Source organism: Meles meles, chromosome 16, assembly GCF_922984935.1.
Source record: "Meles meles chromosome 16, mMelMel3.1 paternal haplotype, whole genome shotgun sequence".
NCBI lineage: Eukaryota > Metazoa > Chordata > Mammalia > Carnivora > Mustelidae > Meles > Meles meles.
Genome location: NC_060081.1, coordinates 82,677,582 through 82,700,076, shown reverse-complemented (window position 1 = coordinate 82,700,076; position 22,495 = coordinate 82,677,582). Strand labels below are relative to the sequence as shown.

The following is a 22,495-nucleotide window of genomic DNA, read 5'->3' as shown; positions in this document are numbered from 1 at the left end:
CTCTCCCCGGCCCACGGCCTCCAGGAAGCCCACGGCCTCTGGCCACATGTCCGCACCCTTCTTAAGAGAACCCGCTGGTTTCCAGACGGACACACACTCGGGGCCAGAGCGAGGCCTTTGTCCTCACATAGCATTCGCAGTGAGAACACGCCAAGCCTCCCAGGTCACGCATCTTTCAACCCAGAGATATGGGCAGTTATAAGTGCCTCAGGGCAAAACGGCTGATTATAGATCAGCAAAAACTTATCCACATGCAAATGTGAGAAAATCGCTTCCTGGTCACGCTTCCCTTCAGCACACACCCGATGGGCCTCACGGTTACCCCTTAGCAACACACTGTGGAAGGCACGTCAGGAAGTGGGGCCTGGTGTCCGCATCGCTTAGGAAAGTTACCTACCCTGGCGGGCAGACCTGCGGGGTGCCCCCCACCCAAAGAGGACAGATGAGTCACCAGGAGAGCCTGTCCCAGCTGCTCCCATAACATGACCTGCCCAGCCCCTTCTCCCAGGGAGGCACACAGCTTCCTCCGAGGCACAGAGGCCGTCTGCACGAGGCCCCCGCGAAAACGGGAACCTCAGTGAGCCGACGGGGGTCGCAGACCTAAGTCTGCTCGTGGGGGAGGCGGCGCGGAGAAAAGCTGCAGGGCACCAACCCGGACACGCTACCTGGAAAACTTTTAATTAAGAACGGGACGGCCCATCCCTGGGACGACGGCTCGGGGCCCCTCGCACCCGCTCCCACCGCTTCGTGCTCCTGCACGTGCTGCCCCAAGGGCTGCGGCCGCAGGGCCTGGACGGACCGTCAGAAGGCGTTCCTGATGCGGGCCGCCACCAGCACGAGGATCTCCCCGATCTTCCTCTGCCAGTTGGTGGTGTCCTTGGACACTGCGCACCACAGCTCCCCGTGCCGGGGCTCGGCGTTCTCACAGCGCCTCCTCACCTCCTCTCGCTGCTCCTGGGCAGGGACCAGCGGGCACGCGAGTCAGGCGAGTCCCCGGCTCGGCCCACCACGCTCACCCAGCTCCACAGCCCCGGGCCTGGCCGGCAAGGGGGCAGAGCAGTCTTTCCGGTGTGTTTGTCCAGACGGCCCCTCCGCCGGGGGGCAAGCCCCGCCACACGGACCCTCCCCAGAGCTGGTTTCAGTACACACGGGTGAAGTCAAGCCCAGCCCACGTCTGTGCCGCGCCCGAGTGCCCCGGGCCTGCCTTCTCTGCACAAGGCGCTGCCCGGAGCCCACGCGGCACAGCTCCCACCTCCTGCAGGGACCCCGGGCCAGCCTGGCTACCCCCACCCCCACGAGCACAACCCTGACAAGGTTTAGTGCTGGGGGCGGCGGAGACGAGCGGCTGCTGCCAAGGCGTCCCTGCACGCTGCCCCCAGGCTGACATGTAGACAACACTCCGTGGAGCAGGAGGTGAATCTTCAGGGCCTGACCACCACCCGCGTTCCACTGCGAAGCCACGCCCCAGCCGCCATGCGGCCTCACCTCTGTGCCGTGCTGCAGCTCAAACTTGTAGAAGAAGGCCCAAGCGTCCCCAAGGTCTGAGTCGATCTTGACGGTGCGGTGGAACCACTCCCTGGCCTTGGTGATCTTCCGCTCGCTCCAGAACAGCCTGTGCGGACGCATCCGTGCGGGGACCCGTAAGTGGCGCCGTCTGGGTGCCTGAGCAGTGCTGGCCAGCGTGAACCACAGAGGGCCCGGCCCTGGCCTCCTCCGGCTGCGGCGTGCCCATGCGAGAGGCGGACGGAGCCCAGTGCTGGCGGTGGCCGGCAGACTCTGCCCCTCTCCCTGGCGAGCCCCCAGGCGCCCAACAGGAGGGCCGAGGAATGGCGCCTGGCTCCGTGGGGGTCGCTCCAGGTCACTAACCTTCAACTGTCCTTCAAGGGTCTAAACAGCTATTTCTTTAAAAACGCCCACATGAGAACTTCAAGTTCCTGTAAGTCATCACCTTCCCCTGGATGAAATACTAGAGGGTCAAAGTAAATCTGACAAAAACCCAAGTTAAGACTTTGATCAGAGAAAGTGAAGTTTCAACTTGCTCGTCAATGGACACCTTCTGGGTCATTCTTCCCACCCCTGGCCGCCTCCAGCAGGACCCAGCCCACCTAACAAGAGGGGCCTCGGGTCAGCCCCAGGTACCCGAACCGCAGCAGACGCAGACATCCGAAAACCACGCCCATGCTAGAAGCCACGAGCGAGGAAGTTCAGAAACCAAACCAAGGACCTGTAGTGCTCTCCTGACACACCAGTGCAGGCAGGAGGGGTGTTAGGATGACCCTCTGATGGCCGGAGCGCCAGGGGCTGTTCCTCGAGCACCTCTGGCCCCGCAGCCACAGGCCCCCGAGGCGACCACACCACCAGCCCACGGGTCAGGCAGCTGCTTGGACCCGCCTCAGTGACAACACAGAGTGATTTTGTGCCCTGATAGCTTGATTGTTTTTTAAGCCTTGTGGTATTCTTAATTGCTTGGTGTTAGATAAACTATGACTTAAAGAGCACAAACCCTGATAGCAGGTCCCGGGAGCCCCAACCTGGGAACAGCAAGGAGTGACTTATTTACTCTGCAAAGCCTTTTACGAGGGTTTATGGCCACGCTATCAGGGCGTCCTACAGAACAGTCACTCCAGGAGGCGGAAGCACAGGCCGGAGGGAGGGGTCCCCAGCGGCGCAGGCAGGGCCTCAGGAGCCGGTGGGTGGGAAGCCTCCACGTGCAGTGCCCTCAGCCTCCCAGCGGCCCCGACAGGCCCTGTAGGACCTGAGGGAGTGGGCCCCCCCCCCCCCGCACCCCCCCCCCAGGCCAGACTCCGGCTCTGGGCGAGGGCAGCACATGGCAGCTCGGGGGCCACACATGCTGCCTCCCCCAGGTGAGGCCTGAGCAGCAGTCCTGGGAGCCCAGTCAAGGCTCTTCCTGATGACCGTCCACCTCAAACCCACCGGTCACCTCCCAACCTCCTCTGAACACACCCAACCCCCACCCGGCTCTCAGGCCCCCACGCACCAGCCGCAAGGTCACTGGATCTTCCCAAGGCCCCGCCCTGCACACCACAGGGCTCCCCAGGACGCTCCTGACTCAGCCCTGGACACTCGAGCTGATGGCATGGGGTCACTGGCTGACGTCCTCTTGCTCTCAGGCTCGTGCACCCTGGTGCACCCTGGAGGAACCACGGTCTCCAGCCCACGCATGTCTGCGCCCCCAGGCAGGCTGACTGGGCCTGACAGACAGACCCTGGACCGTCCTCGAGGTCACCACGGTGAATCTCTCTGCTTTCTCCCTCCCACGGGAAAACCCGCCCAGAGCCCCTGCTCCGCTTACTACTTCAATTCTGTGTGGACCGACGTGAGCGCTTTGTTTCCTACAACTCAGGACCGCGCCGACGGGAAGTGCCCCTTTAAAAGTGCCACTCCCATCAGAAGGGTCAGGATGGAAGGAAGGAAGGAGGGCCAGGCCCAGAGGAAGCTGCCCGTTCGTGGTCAGGGTCGGCCTCAGCCATCGGGTCAGCACGGGGCTGCACGGCCTCTGCCTGCAGACGGGGCTGCTCTGGGTCAAAGAAAAGTGCTTTATCCTGGAGCTCTGGTGGCCAAAAGGACTCTGAGAGGTTCCACCGGTCCCACGGTCAGCGACCCCACGACGAACCCCCCACTCACTTGGCCACAGCCAGGAGGACGTGGGGGTCGTGCTCACACTTCTTCAGGGCATCAACGCTCTTGGTCTTCCTCTGGGGCCTTGCCTCAAGAAAGATGGCTTCAGACCACAGGACACCTGCAATTCAGACACAAGGACACCACCACTCAGACCCGCCTCTGCTGTCAGCAGCGACCTGTTCACGAGCAGGCTACCCCAAGAGGGGCTAACCCGGGGTGTCCTCAGACGGTGGCTAGGACCTCCCAAATGTCTGCCCACGGGGCCTGCCTAGAGAGAACCGCAGAGGTCGCCCCACCGGCCACCGCACAGCAGCCCTGCGGGCACAGGCTGACAACTCTCCGGCAGTGACTGGGTCGGATGAGCCCCAAACCTGTGAGGTTCACTCCCGCCAACTCTAATTCCACATCTGGGGGTTCGCCACAACAAAATGAGCAGAAATACTAGTAAAGATTCAAACTGACCGACAGGGCAGTGGTATACTTCTGGTATAGCCACATGGGTACATTTTATGAAACCACTAAAAAATTCACTTTCTTGAAGACTGGTTGGCTCAATCAGTTAAGCATCTGTCTTCAGATCAGGTCATGATCTCAAGGCCCTGGGACTGAGCCCCAACTTCAGGAGTCTGCGTCTCCCTCTGCTTCCGGCCCTCTCTCCTGCTTGCGCTCTCTTTCCCTCTGTCTCAAATCTTAAAAACAAATAAAATCTTTAAACCAAACAAAACTTTCAGCTTTAAAACAAGGCACAACCCTAAACGTAAAACAACTTCCGTGGGTACAGTAACACGCACTGTAATAGTACAAATAAGCTAAAAGCAACAATTTCTCAGTAGCAGACTTACAGAGGACTTTTTTTTTAATTACTTTGGAGTAATCTCTCTGCCCGCTGCGGGGCTTAAACTCACAACCCGAGATCAAGAGTTGGATGCTACACTGACCGAGCCAGGGGCCCCTACGGGTGGTTTTTAATATCTTATTTAAAGATGTTCATGCTACAGGCACGTTTAGATGCGGGGTGAGATAAAATGGAAATTCGGTTTCAGAAGAAAAAGCAACGGGGGCGCTTCGGAACAGGAAGTCAAAGTCCCCCTGCCGAGCACCGGAGACACCGTTCGGGTATCTGCTGGAACTCTGACCGACCGCACGCTTCACGGACACCTCTGAGCCTGAGCCCTGCTCCCTCAGGAAATGCCACCGCCGGCCAGCCCGGGAGCCAGGAAGCCGCTTACCGGAGCTGGGGCACTCCTGCAGCGCCTTGGCCATGAGCGTGTTGGCGATGTTCTTCAGCCCCGCACGGTACTCCAGCCTCACGGACTCCAACCTGAGGAACGGGGCCCACGGAGAAGGTCCGGCACCCACGCGCGCAGCCCGAGGACAAGCCCAGCTGCAGTCCCGACGTTCCCGGGACGCCCCGGGGCTGAAGCTCTCCCACCAGAGAAGCGACGCACTGGTGCCCCCCCCGCACCACGAGGGTCCCCGGCGGCTGCCGCCACGGCCGAGACCTGGGAGCCCGACATCACACAGGCGCGAGGAAACACGTGCAGGACGAGGGCCGGCTGGCATGCCGTCGCCGCCGGGACGGGGAGCACCACATCAGCGGCGTCCAGGACCTGCCTATCTTTCTGGGGTCTCCTTGGGGAATCACCAGGCCCCACCCCTGACATTATGAGCCCTACACAAGCCCTCTCTGCAAGCGGTTTCCTGCGGACAGAAGGTCATCCTCACCTGATGACCTGCTCGCTCCTTAAAGCCTCGTCTACACATCCCCTCTTCTGTGCGGTCTCCTGGCTTCCTCCAGCCGGCTCCCCCACTGTTAGCTCCTGGCTCCCCTGGGCACCGTCTGCCCGAGCACCCAACTCTCTACGGGCCCATGTGAGAGTCCAGGCTGAGCCTCCTCACCGCCGGCACCTGCCCCCCTTCCCCGGGCCCGAGCGGAAACGCTGCCGCGCACGCGCACGTGACTGCGGGAGCAACCGTGGGCCGATGGTCGTCGGAGGGGGCCGGGCCGCAGGGACGCACCAGAGGCCTGGGTTCTTTGGGTTCTTCAGGCGTGACTTCTCCAGGATGGCCCGAGCTCGGGTCAGCTGCCCGACCTTCTCCTCCAGCCGAGAAAGCAGGAGCCACAGAGGGGTGGAGTGCGGACATTTCTTCAACTACAGACCACAAAGACAAGCAGGAGTGGGCTCGCGGGTGTCAGGGAGGGTTTGTGACAGCTGTAGCCAGCCCCTCAGGCTGGGACGGGTTGCAGGGGCTCATGTCCACAGAGACCTGCCCATTTCACGCCTGGGTGTGGGGCTTTAAGTGCACTGCCGGGGCACGTGCACGCGTGCATACGGGAGAGCACACGGCGGCCCTTCCATCACGTGTGGTGCCACCCGCAATCCCTGCATGCAGGGCACAGAGTTTCGCAGAAGGAGAAGCGCGGGCCTGAGTGGGTACCAGGTCTCGCCCTGCTACCACTCTCACAGCTGGGGCCCAAGCAAGTCCCTAACCCCTGGGCCTCCCATTCCCATACCAGGGGAGACGAATGGCACCCTGGAGCCCAGCGTCCTGTCTGCAAGGGCCAGCTCTGAGTGGCAGCCCAAGACGCAGGCTCACCCCCTGGCCGCAGGCCTCCCGAGCCCCCAGCTCACCCCCTGGCTGTAGGCCTCCCGAGCCCCCAGCTCACCCCCTGGCCGCAGGCCTCCCGAGCCCCCGGCTCACCCCCTGGCCGCAGGCCTCCCGAGCCCCCGGCTCACCCCCTGGCCGCAGGCCTCCCGAGCCCCCGGCTCACCCCCTGGCCGCAGGCCTCCCGAGCCCCCGGCTCACCCCCTGGCCGCAGGCCTCCCGAGCCCCCGGCTCACCCCCTGGCCGCAGGCCTCCCGAGCCCCCGGCTCACCCCCTGGCCGTAGGCCTCCCGAGCCCCCGGCTCACCCCCTGGCCGCAGGCCTCCCGAGCCCCCGGCTCACCCCCTGGCCGCAGGCCTCCCGAGCCCCCGGCTCACCCCCTGGCCGCAGGCCTCCCGAGCCCCCGGCTCACCCCCTGGCCGCAGGCCTCCCGAGCCCCCGGCTCACCCCCTGGCCGCAGGCCTCCCGAGCCCCCGGCTCACCCCCTGGCCGTAGGCCTCCCGAGCCCCCGGCTCACCCCCTGGCCGTAGGCCTCCCGAGCCCCCGGCTCACCCCCTGGCCGCAGGCCTCCCGAGCCCCCGGCTCACCCCCTGGCCGCAGGCCTCCCGAGCCCCCGGCTCACCCCCTGGCCGCAGGCCTCCCGAGCCCCCGGCTCACCCCCTGGCCGCAGGCCTCCCGAGCCCCCGGCTCACCCCCTGGCCGCAGGCCTCCCGAGCCCCCGGCTCACCCCCTGGCCGCAGGCCTCCCGAGCCCCCGGCTCACCCCCTGGCCGTAGGCCTCCCGAGCCCCCGGCTCACCCCCTGGCCGCAGGCCTCCCGAGCCCCCGGCTCACCCCCTGGCCGCAGGCCTCCCGAGCCCCCGGCTCACCCCCTGGCCGCAGGCCTCCCGAGCCCCCGGCTCACCCCCTGGCCGCAGGCCTCCCGAGCCCCCGGCTCACCCCCTGGCCGCAGGCCTCCCGAGCCCCCGGCTCACCCCCTGGCCGTAGGCCTCCCGAGCCCCCGGCTCACCCCCTGGCCGTAGGCCTCCCGAGCCCCCGGCTCACCCCCTGGCCGCAGGCCTCCCGAGCCCCCGGCTCACCCCCTGGCCGCAGGCCTCCCGAGCCCCCGGCTCACCCCCTGGCCGCAGGCCTCCCGAGCCCCCGGCTCACCCCCTGGCCGCAGGCCTCCCGAGCCCCCGGCTCACCCCCTGGCCGCAGGCCTCCCGAGCCCCCGGCTCACCCCCTGGCCGTAGGCCTCCCGAGCCCCCGGCTCACCCCCTGGCCGCAGGCCTCCCGAGCCCCCGGCTCACCCCCTGGCCGTAGGCCTCCCGAGCCCCCGGCTCACCCCCTGGCCGCAGGCCTCCCGAGCCCCCGGCTCACCCCCTGGCCGTAGGCCTCCCGAGCCTTCTCCGTCAGCTCCTCCTGCTCCTCGATCTGCCCCTTCATCATCCACAGCTTGGGGAAGTCCTCGTAGTGCTTCAGCGCCTCCTCGCACAGCTCCTGGGCCGCCGCGAGGTTCCCCAGCACCCACTCCAGCTTCACAGACTTCATGAACACCTGCGCGGCAGACCCGCCGTCAGACGGTCCCCGTCGCCGCACCCAGCCCGTGTCTGGACGGCATGGTCACCTCCCGCACTGGGCCCGGCCAGGCCAGGCGCCCCCGCCGGGATAACACTGGCCTCACCCCACAGCGGCCCTCACACGCCCTCTGCCCCGCCGTGCTCCACAGACTTTCATGAGCGGCTTCCCGTGCCCTGCGTCGCATCTCAAAGTCGAGGGTGAACATCAAGACCACAGTACTGTGGCCTCAGTGGGCACCTCACACCTTCCTGAGGCCACAGGCCCCGGGGGCCCCGGAGGGCCCGGGCAGCCCGCTCACCCGGGCAGTGGGCGCACTGCTCCGCGCCTTGGCCAGCAGACGCCGGGCTCGCTCATACTCGTTGTTCTCAGACTCCAGCTTCACGGCGGCGAGCCAGATCTCCTCGCTGTTGGGGTTGGCCTGCAGGGAGAGTGCAGCAGCGTCAGGAGGGACCCGAACCCAGAGGCAGGGCTTGGTCACACTTAATCAAGAGCAGCCAGCTGGGGCATGGGGCTGGGCCTTGCTCTCTGTAGCAGGACAGTCTGATCCCACCGTCTCCAGGGCTAACAGATGACAAAGTCGGGTCTGGCCCAAGAATGCTGACCTACCTGAAAACAAGCCAGCCCACTTTGCAGGCGCCCAGGCACATTTTCCCAGGGGCCTCTCGAAACCACCAGTGTGCATCGGCCACACCCATCCCTCTCCCAAGCCTGGTGACGAGGCACTGGCCATCTCAGTGCGTCCAGGGGAGCAGGAAGGAAGGATGCCCAGGGGTCACGGACGGTGTGGAGGGCTCCCACAGGCCAGGACTGGGCCACATGCAGAATCCAGCAGACCCAGGAGTGGGGTCCTCACGGCCTCCAGAAAGCACAGCGACCCACCAGCCACACTTGCCTGGCTGCATCACAGACCCGGCAGGCAGCCCCAGGGTGACCCCAGGGTAACACCCGAAGTGGGGCGTTAGGGACAAGCAGCAGCATCCAGGCAGAAGGCAGGAGAAGCTGTGAGCCAGACAGGAGCAGCGTCCTCAACACGTAGCTGTCCTCCAAAGGACAGCAGAAAGCCAAAGCCCAGACACAGGCCAGTCCCCTCTCGTGGCCTTTACTCAAGGAGGAACAAATGTCATTCTCACGCTCGTCAGGGTTGCAACAACAGACAGACATTCACGCTGGACTCAGCAGTTTATAAAAACGCAAGCTGTGAGCACCGAGTGAGGGACAGAAGTGTGGGATCGCTGTGTCGCGCACTTCCCGAAACTACCAGAACACTGAACGGCAACTCTCCTGGAATGAAAACTTCCAAGGACTTCAGTGCGCTGCAAACTGCTGACACGGAGTTCATGCCCTTAGCCGCCATGAGCCCAACCGGGCACAGCTGTCCGGGCGCAGCTCCACCGGCCCGAGGGGCCCGGCTGCAGCTAGTGGCCCGTGGGCAGAGTGTAGGGACCAAACAACCGCGTTTCCACACAGGAGAGAGGTTATCACTGTGCTCTTCTGAGCACTGTGGGGAAACGGTGGTCTCTGGCGACTGCTCCACTCCCCTGGGGAATGCCGCCTGTCGGCCCTATGTTCTACGTTCTGGAACGTGTAGCCTGTGGTCACAGCGAGCAGCCAAGACCAAGAGCCCGGTCCACCAGCTGGCCGTTCTCCTGCTCCTGGGAGCCCTGGGGCCCCAGCTGCCTGTAGAGCACCCAAGCTGGGTGCAGCCGACCGTACACATCCCCTCTCTTAGGCCAGCTCCCATCAATGAATGGGGGAGGGCTTTGGGTCACGTGCACTCTGAGCCCTCAGTCCCCCACAGGCCCTGGGTCGGGGTTCAAGTGCACACGCCCCCGAGGCCCAGCTGGAACCAACCCACCTGAAAGGCCAGAGCCAGGATGCTCCTCGCTGCGGGTACATCCCCTGCCAGCCACTTGGACTTGGCGCCCATCAGCCACAGCACCTCCGCTTTGGGGCAGTGGGCCACGGCCCTCTGCAACAGCGCCTCTAGGGACTCCCTGGAAGACAGGGGGCCACAGTCACCGCCAGGGCACGCGGGGCGCTCACGGCCTCAGCGGGGTGCTGAGAAGAGAGTTACTGCTCCAAAGTTCGGCGCCGTCAATGATTCACCAGGTTTTACGATGGGGAGAGTGTGGGGAAATCTCTTCTCTTCATAAAGGTTCTCAAAGCAACGACTGAAGAGGGTACCACAAAGCAAGGCATTGTTACAGGGCGCAGCCCGATGGAGGGACTTCTCGGGGCCCTTTTATGGTCGGGTGTCCTGAAGGGAATGATAACTTCACGGTCCGGGTGGCAGGAGACGTCTTTTCATCTGTAACCACAGATCCGCCGATAAAGATTATGACCCCGAACCCACTCTTCGGTGTCCAAAGAGCCGGTCTGATTGGAAAGCAGTTACTTTGGTCACTGCTGAGCGAGACAACGCCAGCCCGGGCACCCGGTACGAAGCCCCCGACGCTCACAGCCACCGGCCCTTTGCGGCGCGCCGGCACTGATGGCCGCTGGGGCCTCGAGGGCAAGAGAGGGACTCGCTCTGTGTGGAGTGAAGCCCATGAGCGGACACCGTGCTTCCCAGACAACACCAGAACCAGGACCCCAGACTGGGAGCGCCCCGCCTCCTTGCGCCATTCCATTGTGTGAGTCAGCCGGACGGGAAGGGCACCAGGGGCGGCGAGGGAACTGCCCTGAGCCCAGGACCAAGGGGAGCAGTGCCGGGGAGGCACACATCCACAGACCACGGGGCCAGCAGAGGCCCTGCTCAGGCCTGGCGTGTCCCAGGTGAACTTGCACAGGGGTGAGCCGGCAGTCATCTCAACGCATCCCCCAACGAGTTAATTCCCAAACACCAAACCAGATGGTGGGAGTGGGGAGGAGACAGGCGCCTCAGCGACACCCCAGGGACAGGCACCCTGAGCAGATAGAGATTCAGTAACGCCAGGAAAAGAAAAAACGGGCCTCGGTGGGCTCCCAGCAGAAGCCTGCAGAAATCAACAAGGCCTACCCCCCTCGCGGCACCCGAGCTCAGGGAATTGCCGCGGAGGGCACGGGCAGAGGGCGCACACAGCGATGGGGCCTGGTACCCCAGAGAGGCACCCTGAACACCAGAAACTGCAACACCTAATTTAATCGGCAGCTACGGCCAATAAGGCGGACCCAAAGCTTTTTTCAATTAAAGAATACAATTAGAGAAAACTGTCAAGGACCTCCTCAGAGCACAAAACAAGCCCAAACCCCCAGTCAGCACAGCTTTAAATGAAAACCATGCCGGTCTGGGCGCAGACGCCACGCCGCCCACACTGCCGGAGCTGGTGCTGGCACAGACATGGGGCTTCGGGCCCCCGCCTTGCCCCGGGGACCCCTTGGGCCGGCAGGCACCCGCCGGCTCGGCTGCAGGCACGGCCGTGAAGAGACACCCTCGGCAGCTCAGCCTCTTCGCTACAGAGCAGTGAGGACCCTAGCACAGAAGGGGCCACAAAGACAGGCCTCCCAGCCTCCAGGGCCGCAGGAGCCTCTGCCCCTCACCGCAGAGAGCTGGATCGCAAAGGGAGGCCCTCGCCCACCGGTGGGGACGTGAGGGTCACGTTCAGCTCTGCCCCAGCCGGGGTCAGAAGCTCCGTGCGCGCAGGGGTGGGGGCCCCACCGCGTACCTGGTGCCGTGGTTCTTCTCGAAGTACGCAGCCCGCAGCCACACGCTCTTCTTGCTGGGGAACACCTGCAGGGCGTAGGCGTAGATGGCACGTGCGCACTCCAGCGCGTTGTGGGCCACACACTAGGGCGGAGAGACGGGTGTGAGAGCCCGCAGCCCCGCACAGGCCTGCGAGCAGGAGGCCCGACGGCATCTGCTCGAAGTCACACAACGGGAGGACCCACGGGAAACCCAGTCCGGGAGAAGGACGCCCCGCGAGGACGGGCGCGGGAAACACCCAGGGCCACCGCGGGAGCCGCTGCGGGGGGGACGGCAGCACCAGCCGCCAGCGAGGGAGGCCGGCTGTGTGACCACAGACCACACACACGGGCTCCTTCGCCGAAGCGAGGTGTAGCACAGAGCTTCCGTGACACAAGACACACTCCTTAGCAACCTGTAAAACACGGGCGAGCACAGAGACGAGAGCAAGCGCCCACGTACAGGAGCAGGAGTGGCCGCGGGTTCCGGCTGCTAGTATAGCCCTCTGGAGCCCCTGGGCCACACGCGGCCAGGGGGCTGGAAAGGCAACTGTGAGGGGAGGTGTATTTTTTTTTTTAAGATTTTGTTTACTTATTTGGGAGAGAGGGCAAATGAGGGGGGTGGGGGGACAGAGAGAGAGGGGGAAGCAGGCTCCCCCTGAGCAGGGAGCCCGATGTAGGACTTAATCACAGGACCTGAGCCAAAGGCAGACATCTGACTGAGCCACCCAGGTGCCCCAGGACGCGTGTATTTTACCATAATAAAAAAATGCAGCTGAGGGGCACCTGGGGGGCTCAGTGGGTTAAGCATCTGCCTTCGGCTCAGGTCCTAACAGTGAGCCCCACGTCGGGCTGCCTGGCTCAGTGGGAAGCCTGCTTCTCCCTCTCCCACTCCCCCTGCTTGTGTTCCCTCCCTCGCTGTGGCTCTGTCAAATAAGTAAACAAAATCTTTTAAAAAAATGCAGCTTAAAAAAGAACGAGCCCGTCCACTCCGACGGACCTACCATGAACAGTCACTCAAGAATGACTTTACTCCCTGGTGAGCATCAAGCAACACACGAAAACCAGGACCTATCTGTGGTGATCACGTCTCTAGATGGTCACAACCCAGGGACACTCGCTGGGACAGGCTGACAGCTGGGGTCACAGAGCCTCCCACAGGAGACAGGCCGGCACACAGCTCTCCCACGCGCGGCACACGCGGGAAGCACTCTCGTACCGAAAGAGGTTTTGTATCCTGAGGTAAGTGAAAAGCCACCAGGAAGAAACAAGGTTTTGCAACAGCGACCATCAGAATGGCGCAGAGAGACCCAGACAGGCAGCCCCCGAGGCCGCCTCCCAGATGCACAGCCGCGTCCTCGCAGAGAGCCTCGAGCAGGCCTCCTGCTGCTCAAAGTCGGCCGCGTGGACACGGGTGTGGAGGACTCAAAGAGCAGAGACGCAGCTAAGACCTCCTTGTTCAGACCGGGTTCCTCCTTGGCCACATGGCCTCAATCTGACTCAGCCACCACAGAAACCAGGAAGGGCCCTGTCTCGGGCATGTCCTGACCAGCAGCGTCTGGAAAAGTGAGGGTTAGACCCCACACAAACTGGTCTGTACCCCTCTCTGTGGCTTCTGACCAAGATCCTGAGGGCAGTCAGCCCAGCCGCCAGGATCACGTGACAACCTGCCCAGGGTCTTGGGTGTGGGTGACCTGGGCCAGTCCCCGAGGGGCGGAGTACCAGGAAAACACTCCGAGCTTCGAAGCACAGAGACTCCATTCTCCCTCGGAAGCCCGCCGCCCTGTGACAGCTGTGCTCGCTCCGGGACACGAGCAAGAGCCAACAAAGAGAAGTCTGCAGCGGCTGGTGGGCTTCTGCTCTCACAGTCCGTCATCCGCAGGGCGATGCCCCCCACCCCGGGCTCCCCGGGCCTCTGATGCTGTCAAAGACAACTCGGAGAACAAAAGGGAGTGGAGCGTTCAACGCCACACGCAGGGTAACTAGGAGCTCAACCACCAGGGACTGGGATTCCCTTGTGCGGTTCGGGGTTTTCCTCCAATACACAGACTGAACGTGTGTGTTAAGTGATTCTTTACGCTTTGCATCTTGACTATTCCGTCGTGAGCAGCATTTAAAAATCATTATCGTTGGCCTGGGTCTTGCACTCCGCTAAAGAACCAAGAGTACCTTCGCTGTGCACAAGGCCGTATGTCGGTCACAGGCCCCGGAAAAGGACTGCGCGGCCGGCCCCTGTGCTCAGGGTCAAGGCACACAAAGCCTCCGAGAGGCGGTTAGGTGAGCTCCACACAAGGGAGGGCAGCAGGCGGGGCAAAGCCGCAGAACAGAGCCGGGATCCTTAGTCTCTGCTAAGGTAAGGAAGCAAATACCCAGTGAATCAGGGACAGAGGAAAGCTCTTCCAGACTAGAATCCAACTGATAAACACTAACGCTACGTAGAAGACACAGTACGTAGAAAAGCACCGCTTGGCAAATACCACAGTAGTAACTAACGCAGGACAAAACCTCATTAATGGACCTGCAAACGAGTAGGTCAAAGTCTGACAAGAAACAGGATGTTTCGTCTCAGAGTGTCTCCCCACGAAGCACTTATTCGTCACAAAGGGCAAGAAGAGCAACCTTCCAGGGGAGAAACCTGACAGGCGCCACTTGAGCTGGCTGGCGCTGAAGGGGCACCGGACCTTCCAACACAGCCAGGAGGACCCAACGTCCCGCCAAGATGCAAGCCTCAACTCCACAATGCGGAAACGTCACGGAGACCTGAGTCAGGGGGACCCCACGGCGTCACCGGCCTGTCCCGACAAAAGCCAGCCTCATGAGAAACAAAGGCAGACCAGAGCCCCTGCAGGTATCGGGGCCACGGAGGCCTGACGGCGTCCCCCTGGGCAGCCGCCACGTCACAGCACAGCGGGGCCTTTCCTTCTGCTAACGGGACGCCCAGGAGGGCGACGGATGACATTTGGAGAAGGTCTGCAAACTACTTAATTGTACGGTAGCCACGTGACTGCGATTCTGCCGGCTATGCTGAGACTGTGAGAAAACGTCCTCTAACACACACTGAAGGACTTCGAGGAAGGCCACGGCCTCTGCAGCAGGCTCTCACGCACTCGGGGGAGATGTGGGTGTGTGAGCGTGGCTGGAGAAGGCAGGCGTGGCAAAGTGGTCAAGTGTGGAGGAGTCTGCATGAAGGGCACGGAATTCTCTGTACAGTTTCGCGACTCCCCTATAAAGCTAACATTATCTCAAAGTAACGGTAAAAAATAAGGAGGGCCACAATTGTGGCATGAACTACCTAAAACGTGTATTGCTTTTGACCCCATGCTCTCTTCTCTGGAAGCCTGTTCTAAGGAAAGAATCTCAAAGCAGGCCAGAGTTCCCACAGAAGCCACAGGGCGGGGACGGGAGACAGCCACGAGAGCTCTGCGGGCTCCCGCTCTGCACCGGCTCTAGGTTCGCGGCCCAGAACTCACCGCACATCGGAGGTGTGCGGAGAGTGGCTCCCAGGCAAAGCCGGGTGAAAAAATTCGTTCCTACAAATGCAACACTCAAACGTCAGCAGCTCAGAAACGCTTTCGGCGGCCCAGCGCCCCACACACGGACTCCGGCCCGGGAACCGGACTTACACTGTCGGCGTCTTCCATCCACGTGTGCTTCCGGTCCTCCTCCTCGATGCCAATGCCGATCACAGCGCGCATGACGGCCTGGCAGGTGGCCACACTCCCAGCCTTGTCACACTCCTCGGCATCCTGAAAGGGGGACACAGAACTGTAGCCCGGAGCTGCAGGCGCCTGATAGGCGTGCGCCGGTCCAGCGGGCTGAGGACCCAGAGAGCCTCCGCAGTGCAGGCGGGCAGGGGCACGCACGAGGCTCCGATGCCTGCCGGACCCTGCCCCAGTCCACCCACCTGGATCTGCTCGGTCACTGCGTACCCACCCCTGCCACGAGCAGATAACCGCCATACAAATACCTGAGGGCTTGCCAAAGCTGCCTCTACCTACTCAACAAACATTCCGTGAGCACCTACTGTGTGCAAAGTTCCATCGGGGATGGCTCAGGGGCTAGCAGGTTCTTACACAGAAAAGAAACTTCCCAAGTAAGAGCAATCAAGACGAGCTCACTAACATTTGTGTCTGTTGGTCTGAACTCAGGATTCAAAATGGACAAAAGAAACAGTCTAACCAGAACAGACGGGGGTGTGGAGGGAGCCTGACACACAGAAGGTGAGAGAGAAACCCAGAGCGGGGACCCACCACAAGGGCTTCCCGTCAGGCAGGCGGGCAGGTGGCCCCAGGACTGGACTTTGGGAAGCAGGTCTCAGGACGTGCAGACAACACAGCCGTGGGTGTCCGGCTGAGACGCGGAAGTGTCACTGAAGCCTCCTGTACGTCAGTCAGGGAAGGACCAAAATAACAGTCGGGCAAGGATGTGAAACACACACAACAGTTCTCCAGAAGACAAAGCTGTAAGTGGCTTTCAAACATCGGAGAAGCTGTTCTTCTTTTTCTTTTTTTGTTTAGATTTTATTTATTTATTGGACAGACAGAGATCACAGGCAGGCAGAGAGAGAGAGGAGGAAGCAGGCTCCCTGCTGAGCAGAGAGCCCGATGCGGGACTCGATCCCAGGACCCTGGGACCATGACCTGAGCCGAAGGCAGAGGCTTCACCCACTGAGCCACCCAGGCGCCCCTCTTATTTTTCTTAAGTACCATTTTATACACATCAGATCGACAACACGAAAACACGTGCCAACACACATGTACGGCCGAGGTGGGGACACAGACACTCACACACGGCTGAGGACCACACGTGGACAACCCCCAGAGGGCAATTTCATGTTCGCCATCAAAGAAAGAAGTACAGGGCACCTGGGCGGCTCAGTGGGTTAAGCCTCTGCCTTCGACCCAGGTCGTAATCATGATCCCAGGCTCCCTGCTCAGCGGGGAGCCTGCTTCCTCCTCTCTCTCTGCCTGCCTCTCTGCCTACTTGTGATCTCTGTCTGTCCAATAAATAAAATCTTCAATGCCACTTTAAGTAATTCCTCTTACAAATACGTTTCCGTATGTGCAAACCGACCTCTGCAGCGGGACACTTTCATAGCACTCTTTGCAACAGAAAAGGGTAGAAACCGCCCTCTTCTACCTCCTGACAAGAGATTTATGATACGTGGTAAGGGAAACGGTGCAGGAGACATGCTGGACATGCTGACCCAGAGGCGACCATGGTCAGAGCTCCATGTGAAAGGGGCCAAAGAAGCCCCACCTGGAGGTCCTTGGGTCCCTACGAGCCTCAGAGAAGCACCCCAAGCAGAGAGCAGAGCCAACGGCAAAGACCTGAGGAGAAGGTATGATGAGGCCAGTAATGAGCAAGGAAGCCTCGTGGCAAGTTAGTGGAGCGATGGCCCCGAGCCCCGACCTCAGGGCCCGCAGGCCTTAGCAAGAGCTCTGGGTTCTACTGCAGCGGCAGGAAGGCACCCAGCGACTTCTAAACTAGAGAATGAGTCCTATGATCAACCTTATTTTTTTTTTTAAAGATTTTATTTATTTGTCAGAGAGAGAGAGAGAGAGAGAGAGAGCGCAAGCAGAGGCAGAGAGGCAGGCAGAGGCAGAGGGAGAAGCAGGCTCCCTGCCGAGCAAGGAGCCCGATGTGGGACTCGATCCCAGGATGCTGGGATCATGACCTGAGCTGAAGGCAGCTGCTTAACCAACTGAGCCACCCAGGTGTCCCTGATCAACTTTATTTTAAAAGGACTGCCTCCAGGGCACCTGGGTGACTCAGCTGGTTGAGTGACTGCCTTCCCCTCAGGTCATGATCCCGAGGTCCTGGGATCGAGCCTCACATCGAGCTCCCTGCTCAGCGGGGAGTCTGCCTCTCCCTCTGCCTCTGCCCCCCACTCCTCTCCTTGTATGCTCCTGATCGCTCTCCCTCTCAAATAAGTTAAGATCTTTGGAAAAAATTAAAAAACAAAAGGACGGCCCTGACGGTGGTGTGTAGCATCAGCAGGGATGGGCGTCAGGAGTGACTGCCATGTCCAGAGGAGGCTGTGTCTGGCCGAGGACGGCCGCAGCCGGCTGACAAGCAGTATCCGGAGCAGCGATGGACGGGAAGGCAGACACAAACTGCTCACCAAGGTGAGCTCGGCCGGGACGGGCAGCGTTTGTGGGCAAAGCAGGGGATGCGCCCCAGACGCCCCCGGCTGCGGCCCTGGCACGTGTTCCGGGGGGGACACAGGGCAGCAGGGGAGTGATCCAAGACCCGGGGAGCGCCCAGAGCACAGTCCACATTTGGGGGTTCCTGGCGTGGAAGTTATGTTCCTGACAATGTGGGAAGATGAGATCTCCACAGAAGCAAGCACAGAAAAGTCTCGAAAGGAGGCGGAGGGCCAAACCACCAAGAGATTTAGATTCTGAGAAGAGAAGGAGAGCAGCAGAGGGCAGGGCGGGGAAGGAGAGGCCCCTCAAGACAAAGGAAACACAGACACAGCTCGAGGGCGCAGGCAGGCTGGGCGGGACCTGCCGGGAAGGCTCCTGCCCATAGCAGGGTGGTGGGCCTGGACTGGGCTCCACAAACCGCGGGAAATGGGAAGTAAGGAGGCAAGGGTTCATGCGTCTAGCAGAGTCTGGCACACCACGGGTGCTCAGTAAACGGTGACTTGCTCAGGACGTGAAACACCTGAGAGCCACGTACTCGGCAGGACGCCACCACGGAAGTAAGTGCTGACCTTAAACGACCGAAGCGAAACCATCAAACGTCCAGAAAGACCCTTCTCATCACATTTCAGTAGAAGCAAAACACGAAATCTGCAGAGAGTTTCAAATGATTCTAGATCATGTTGCCTTCCGCACTGGTAGTGCCTAATGGAGGGTCTGTAGGAGGCTGGTCTGAGAGCCGGCAAGAGGAGAGGGGGGACAGCCACGGTCACCTCTTGCAATCGTCCATCCTGACAACATGGAAACACAGATGGCAGAAGAAATGGACGTGCTGTGGCCAAGCAAACGCACCCCAGAAAGGGGGCTAGGACCGGGAATGACAGGTGGGCGTCTCTGGGACCACAGGACCCTCAGCTCTACCGTGGGCAACACAGTTCCCAGGGCTCAAGGGAGACCGAGAAGGCGCTCAGAGAGCTGGAGCAGCACACCCTGGCAGGGGCACCATCAGCCTCCAAAAGCCCTCAGAGGACCGGAGAAACTGCTGACCCAGCTGGAATTCCCTGCTCCTGAGACAACCACAGCCCCAGACAACATCATGAAACGGGGGTCGCTACGACCCCTGGATGTAGGGGGCAAAGGGGTGTGAGGGTTGAGACCCAGGAACAGACCAGAGAAGCCCCTGCTGCTCCAGCACACAGCCCAGAGACTTTCCGGGCCACGGTGCAGGGAGGGGAACCCAGGCAGGGTGGGTGGAGGAGGCAGAGCCGAGCCCCAGAAGCTCAAGGAGCAACCAGTACACGGGACTGAGCACCAGAGAGGAGGAGCGCTGCGCGGGGGGAGAACCCTGGCACGGGCTCTGCAGAGGGCCGCCCGGGAGCGCTCACGGAGCCCCAAACACAGCAGGAGTGTTGGGAAAGAATCCCAAAGGGTCAGAGCAACCCTCGGCAATCACACGGAACCGGGAGCAGTGCCTGTCTCCACCAGCCAGACCGGAAACCCCCAGGAGAAACAGGCCACCGGGCAGAGTGCACAGAGAGTGCACAGACCTCCATCGGCCGACTAGGCCTGATTGTCCCAAACCCACTACTGCTGGGGCTCGACCCAGCAAAGCACCGAAGCAAGAGCCACAGGGTCAAAGGTCCGGAAACACAGCTGCACTCCAACAGAGGAGTCTAGGGCATGCATAGGGCGCCAAGACGCTAGCCCCCAACACGGGAAAATTCACCACGTCTGGCAACAAATCAAAGATGACCAGCCCCACAAAGAAACAAGAAACGCAACCTGTAATGAAAGGAAATGTGTCCAACAGAATCAATCCCAACCTGACAAAGGTGCCAAGAGTTCGGAGACAAGGGAGCTCAAACAGCTATGACCACTACATTCCATGTGTTCAAAATATCAAGCGGAGGCAGCAAAAAATCTAACATTTCATGTTAAAAATGAGAAGCAGGTTTTTTAAAAGATTTGTTATTTTTAGAAAGAGAGAACATGAGTGAGAGAGCACGAGTGGGAGGAGGGGCAAAGGGAGAGAGAAAATCAAGCAGGCTCTGCGCTGAGCACGAAACCCGAGGTGGGGCTTGATCCCAGGACCCTGAGATCACAACCTGAGCTGAAACCAAGAGATGGACACTCAGCTGACTGAGCCACCCAGGCGCCCTGTGAGAGACATTTTTAAAAGAACAAAATTAAACTTCTAAAAATGAAAAAAGACAAGATCTGAGGTGGAAAACCCCCTAGATGAGATGAACAGCAGCTCAGACTTTGAGGACAAACCCACAGAAGTGATCCAAATACACTGCTGAGGAAGAATTAGTCTTTCAAACACGACCAGAGAGCATCGGTGAGCTACAGGACTAACACGACACTCAACTGCAGAACCTAGATACCTCGTCCTAAGATCCGGAAGGAGACAAAGATGTTGGCTCTCCCCACTTGTAGTCAACACTTCACCAGAGGTTCTAACCCAAGACAATTAGACAAGAAACAAAAAGGCATTCAGAATCATGGGGGGGGGGGGGGAGGTGGGCAGGGAGAAGTAAGATTATATAGGCAGACGGCATGATCTCGTATACAGAAAATCCTAGAGAATCCATGAAATCTTTTATGACTTAAATTTCATCAAGGTTATATAATATAAACTCAGTATTCAGAAAACAACTGTATGTCCATATACCAACAATGAACTACTTAACAATGATATTAAAATTCCACTTACAGGTGCGCCTGGGTGGCTCAGTGGGTTAAGCCTCTGCCTTCAGCTTGGGTCCTGGGATCAAGCCCCACATGGGCTCTCTGCTCGGTGAGGAGCTTGCTTCCCCCTCTCTCTCTGCCTGCCTCTCTGCCTACTTGTGATCTCTTTCTGTCAAATAAATAAAATCTTAAAGAAAAAAAAAAGATTTTATTTATTTGACAAAGAGGGAACACAAGCAGGGGGAGCAGCAGGCAGAGAGAGAAGCAGGCTCCCTGCTCAGCAGGGATGCAGGGCTCGAGCCCAGGACCCTGAGATCATGACATGAGCCGAAGGCAGAGGCTTCACTGACTGAGCCACCCAGGCGCTCCAAAGGTGAGGGATTTCTTCTGGGAAATAATAGAGAAGAGAAGACGGCAGAGATCTCTCTTTGAAGTACTCCCAAAAAAGGAATGTCGACCTAAATTCTATACCCAGGGAAAATATCTTTCAAAAACAAAGATGAGGGGCGTCTGGGGGGCTCAGTGGGTTAAAGCCTCTGCCTTCGGCTCAGGTCGTGATCCCAGGGTCCTGGGATCGAGCCCCACATCGGGCTCTCTGCTCCGCGGGGAGCCTGCTTCCCTTCCTCTCTCCCTTCCTCTCTCTCTGCCTGCCTCTCTGCCTACTTGTGATCTCTGTCTGTCAAATAAATAAATAAAATCTTAAAAAAAAAAAAAAACAAAACAAAGATGAACTCGTAAGAGCTGGAAGAATCTACCATCAGACCTGCAGTGCAAGGAACACCAGTCCCGCAGGAGGACGACAACACTGGCTGGACAGGTGGGTCTGCACGAAGGGATGAGGCATCAAAACTGTAACCGCATGTCACCACACGTAACCACGTGGCTAGAAACACCGGACAAATCAAGGGACTGAATCTCAATGATTAAATTTTAGAGAAACATGCAAGGCCTTGCACTCAGGATTAAAAAAAAAAAAAAATTGCCTAAACATAGAAAGGGGCCACATGGCTTAATACCCATGCAAGAAAGAGGACAGAGTAGGGGCTCTGATCCAGAGGGACCCCAGGAATAGGGTAGCACCACTTGAGACCCTCCTGGCCACACTGGGAACAGTTCGGCTTGGGGGCTGTTCCGAGAATGGTAATCAGACGTGTGGCAGCAGGAGCAGGCGCGGGCGCAGAAGGCCTGAGACCATCTTCCCAGGGCCAAGGGGCAGTAGGTGAAGCAAGGAGCCTTGCTCTATAGGGCTCTTCATGGTGGAAGGGAGCAGATCACTGTGAAGAAACACTTTGCCCTCGGCTGACTATACTTCAGGCAGGGCCCCCCAGGAGATGGGGGGCCCAGGCCCAGAGAGCTCACATGGTGGAAGTGGAAGGTAGGAGAGGTCGCCTGTCCTGGAGGCTGGGTCAGAAGATCTTCAGACACCGCACTAGCCATGGGCCTATCATTCTCCTTACACCGTATTATTTCTACTTGCAAAGCGGTACTATTCCCCAGTGCCCATACACAGGAAGCTCCTTAGAGTATCCAACCCCAAGACGTAATCAAAGTGCCAACTCTACCAAAACCGAGGTTATGATCACATAAGGAAAAGCCACACATGCCTGCTTCCCCGGCATGCAAACCGTTTCTCAGGTGCTATCCAGCAGTCCCTACCCTAGGAGAGACCCCACCGTGCACTGTTAAAGCAGACAGCAGGACACCTGCCCGCAGTGGGGACCCCACCTGCTGACCTCACCTGGATCCACTGCTCGCGGTTGATCTCCACGCCGTTGGCCCGCAGAGAGGTGATGGCTCGGTCAATGATCTTCTCTACCATCTGTGTGTTCCCGTTGGCTTCCTCCAGCTTGGCAGCCGTGATCCAGATGTGGCGGTCTGTAGGGATGTTCTCACGGGCCTTATTCAAGACCTTGCGGGCATTCTCATAGGTCTCTAGCCTTGCTAGAGCAAGCCAGAGCTGTGTGCAGAGAACACCAGCAAAGGAGAGGACAGTACTCAGCACAACCTGCCAGGTGAAATGGTGAGCCAACCTTACTGGCCCACAGCACTTCCACAGAACCCTTCCTTCCTTCCCTTTCTTTTAGATCTTATTTGAGAGCAGCAAGAAAGAAGGTGGGGAGGGAGAGGCAGAAGGAGAAGGGAAAAACCTCAAGCAGACTCCACGCCGAGCACAGAGCCCAACGTGGGGCTCG

At 60.1% G+C, this 22,495-nt stretch overlaps 1 protein-coding gene across 1 annotated transcript in view; it reads right to left on the bottom strand.

Moving 5' to 3' along the window:
* Window positions 1–655: 655 nt before the first annotated feature.
* The window catches only part of PRPF6 (pre-mRNA processing factor 6), a 39,783-nt gene continuing 17,943 nt past the window's right edge, over window positions 656–22,495 (bottom strand). The window contains exons 11-21 of the mRNA XM_045980221.1: window positions 22,042–22,260; window positions 15,090–15,212; window positions 11,451–11,572; window positions 9,662–9,800; window positions 8,105–8,224; window positions 7,606–7,782; window positions 5,662–5,795; window positions 4,872–4,963; window positions 3,646–3,760; window positions 1,486–1,612; window positions 656–954 (exon numbers count right to left, since the gene is read on the bottom strand). Coding sequence (XP_045836177.1) covers window positions 802–954; window positions 1,486–1,612; window positions 3,646–3,760; window positions 4,872–4,963; window positions 5,662–5,795; window positions 7,606–7,782; window positions 8,105–8,224; window positions 9,662–9,800; window positions 11,451–11,572; window positions 15,090–15,212; window positions 22,042–22,260 — 1,521 coding nt within the window. The 3' untranslated portion in view covers window positions 656–801. The remainder of the gene's footprint in view (window positions 955–1,485; window positions 1,613–3,645; window positions 3,761–4,871; window positions 4,964–5,661; window positions 5,796–7,605; window positions 7,783–8,104; window positions 8,225–9,661; window positions 9,801–11,450; window positions 11,573–15,089; window positions 15,213–22,041; window positions 22,261–22,495) is intronic.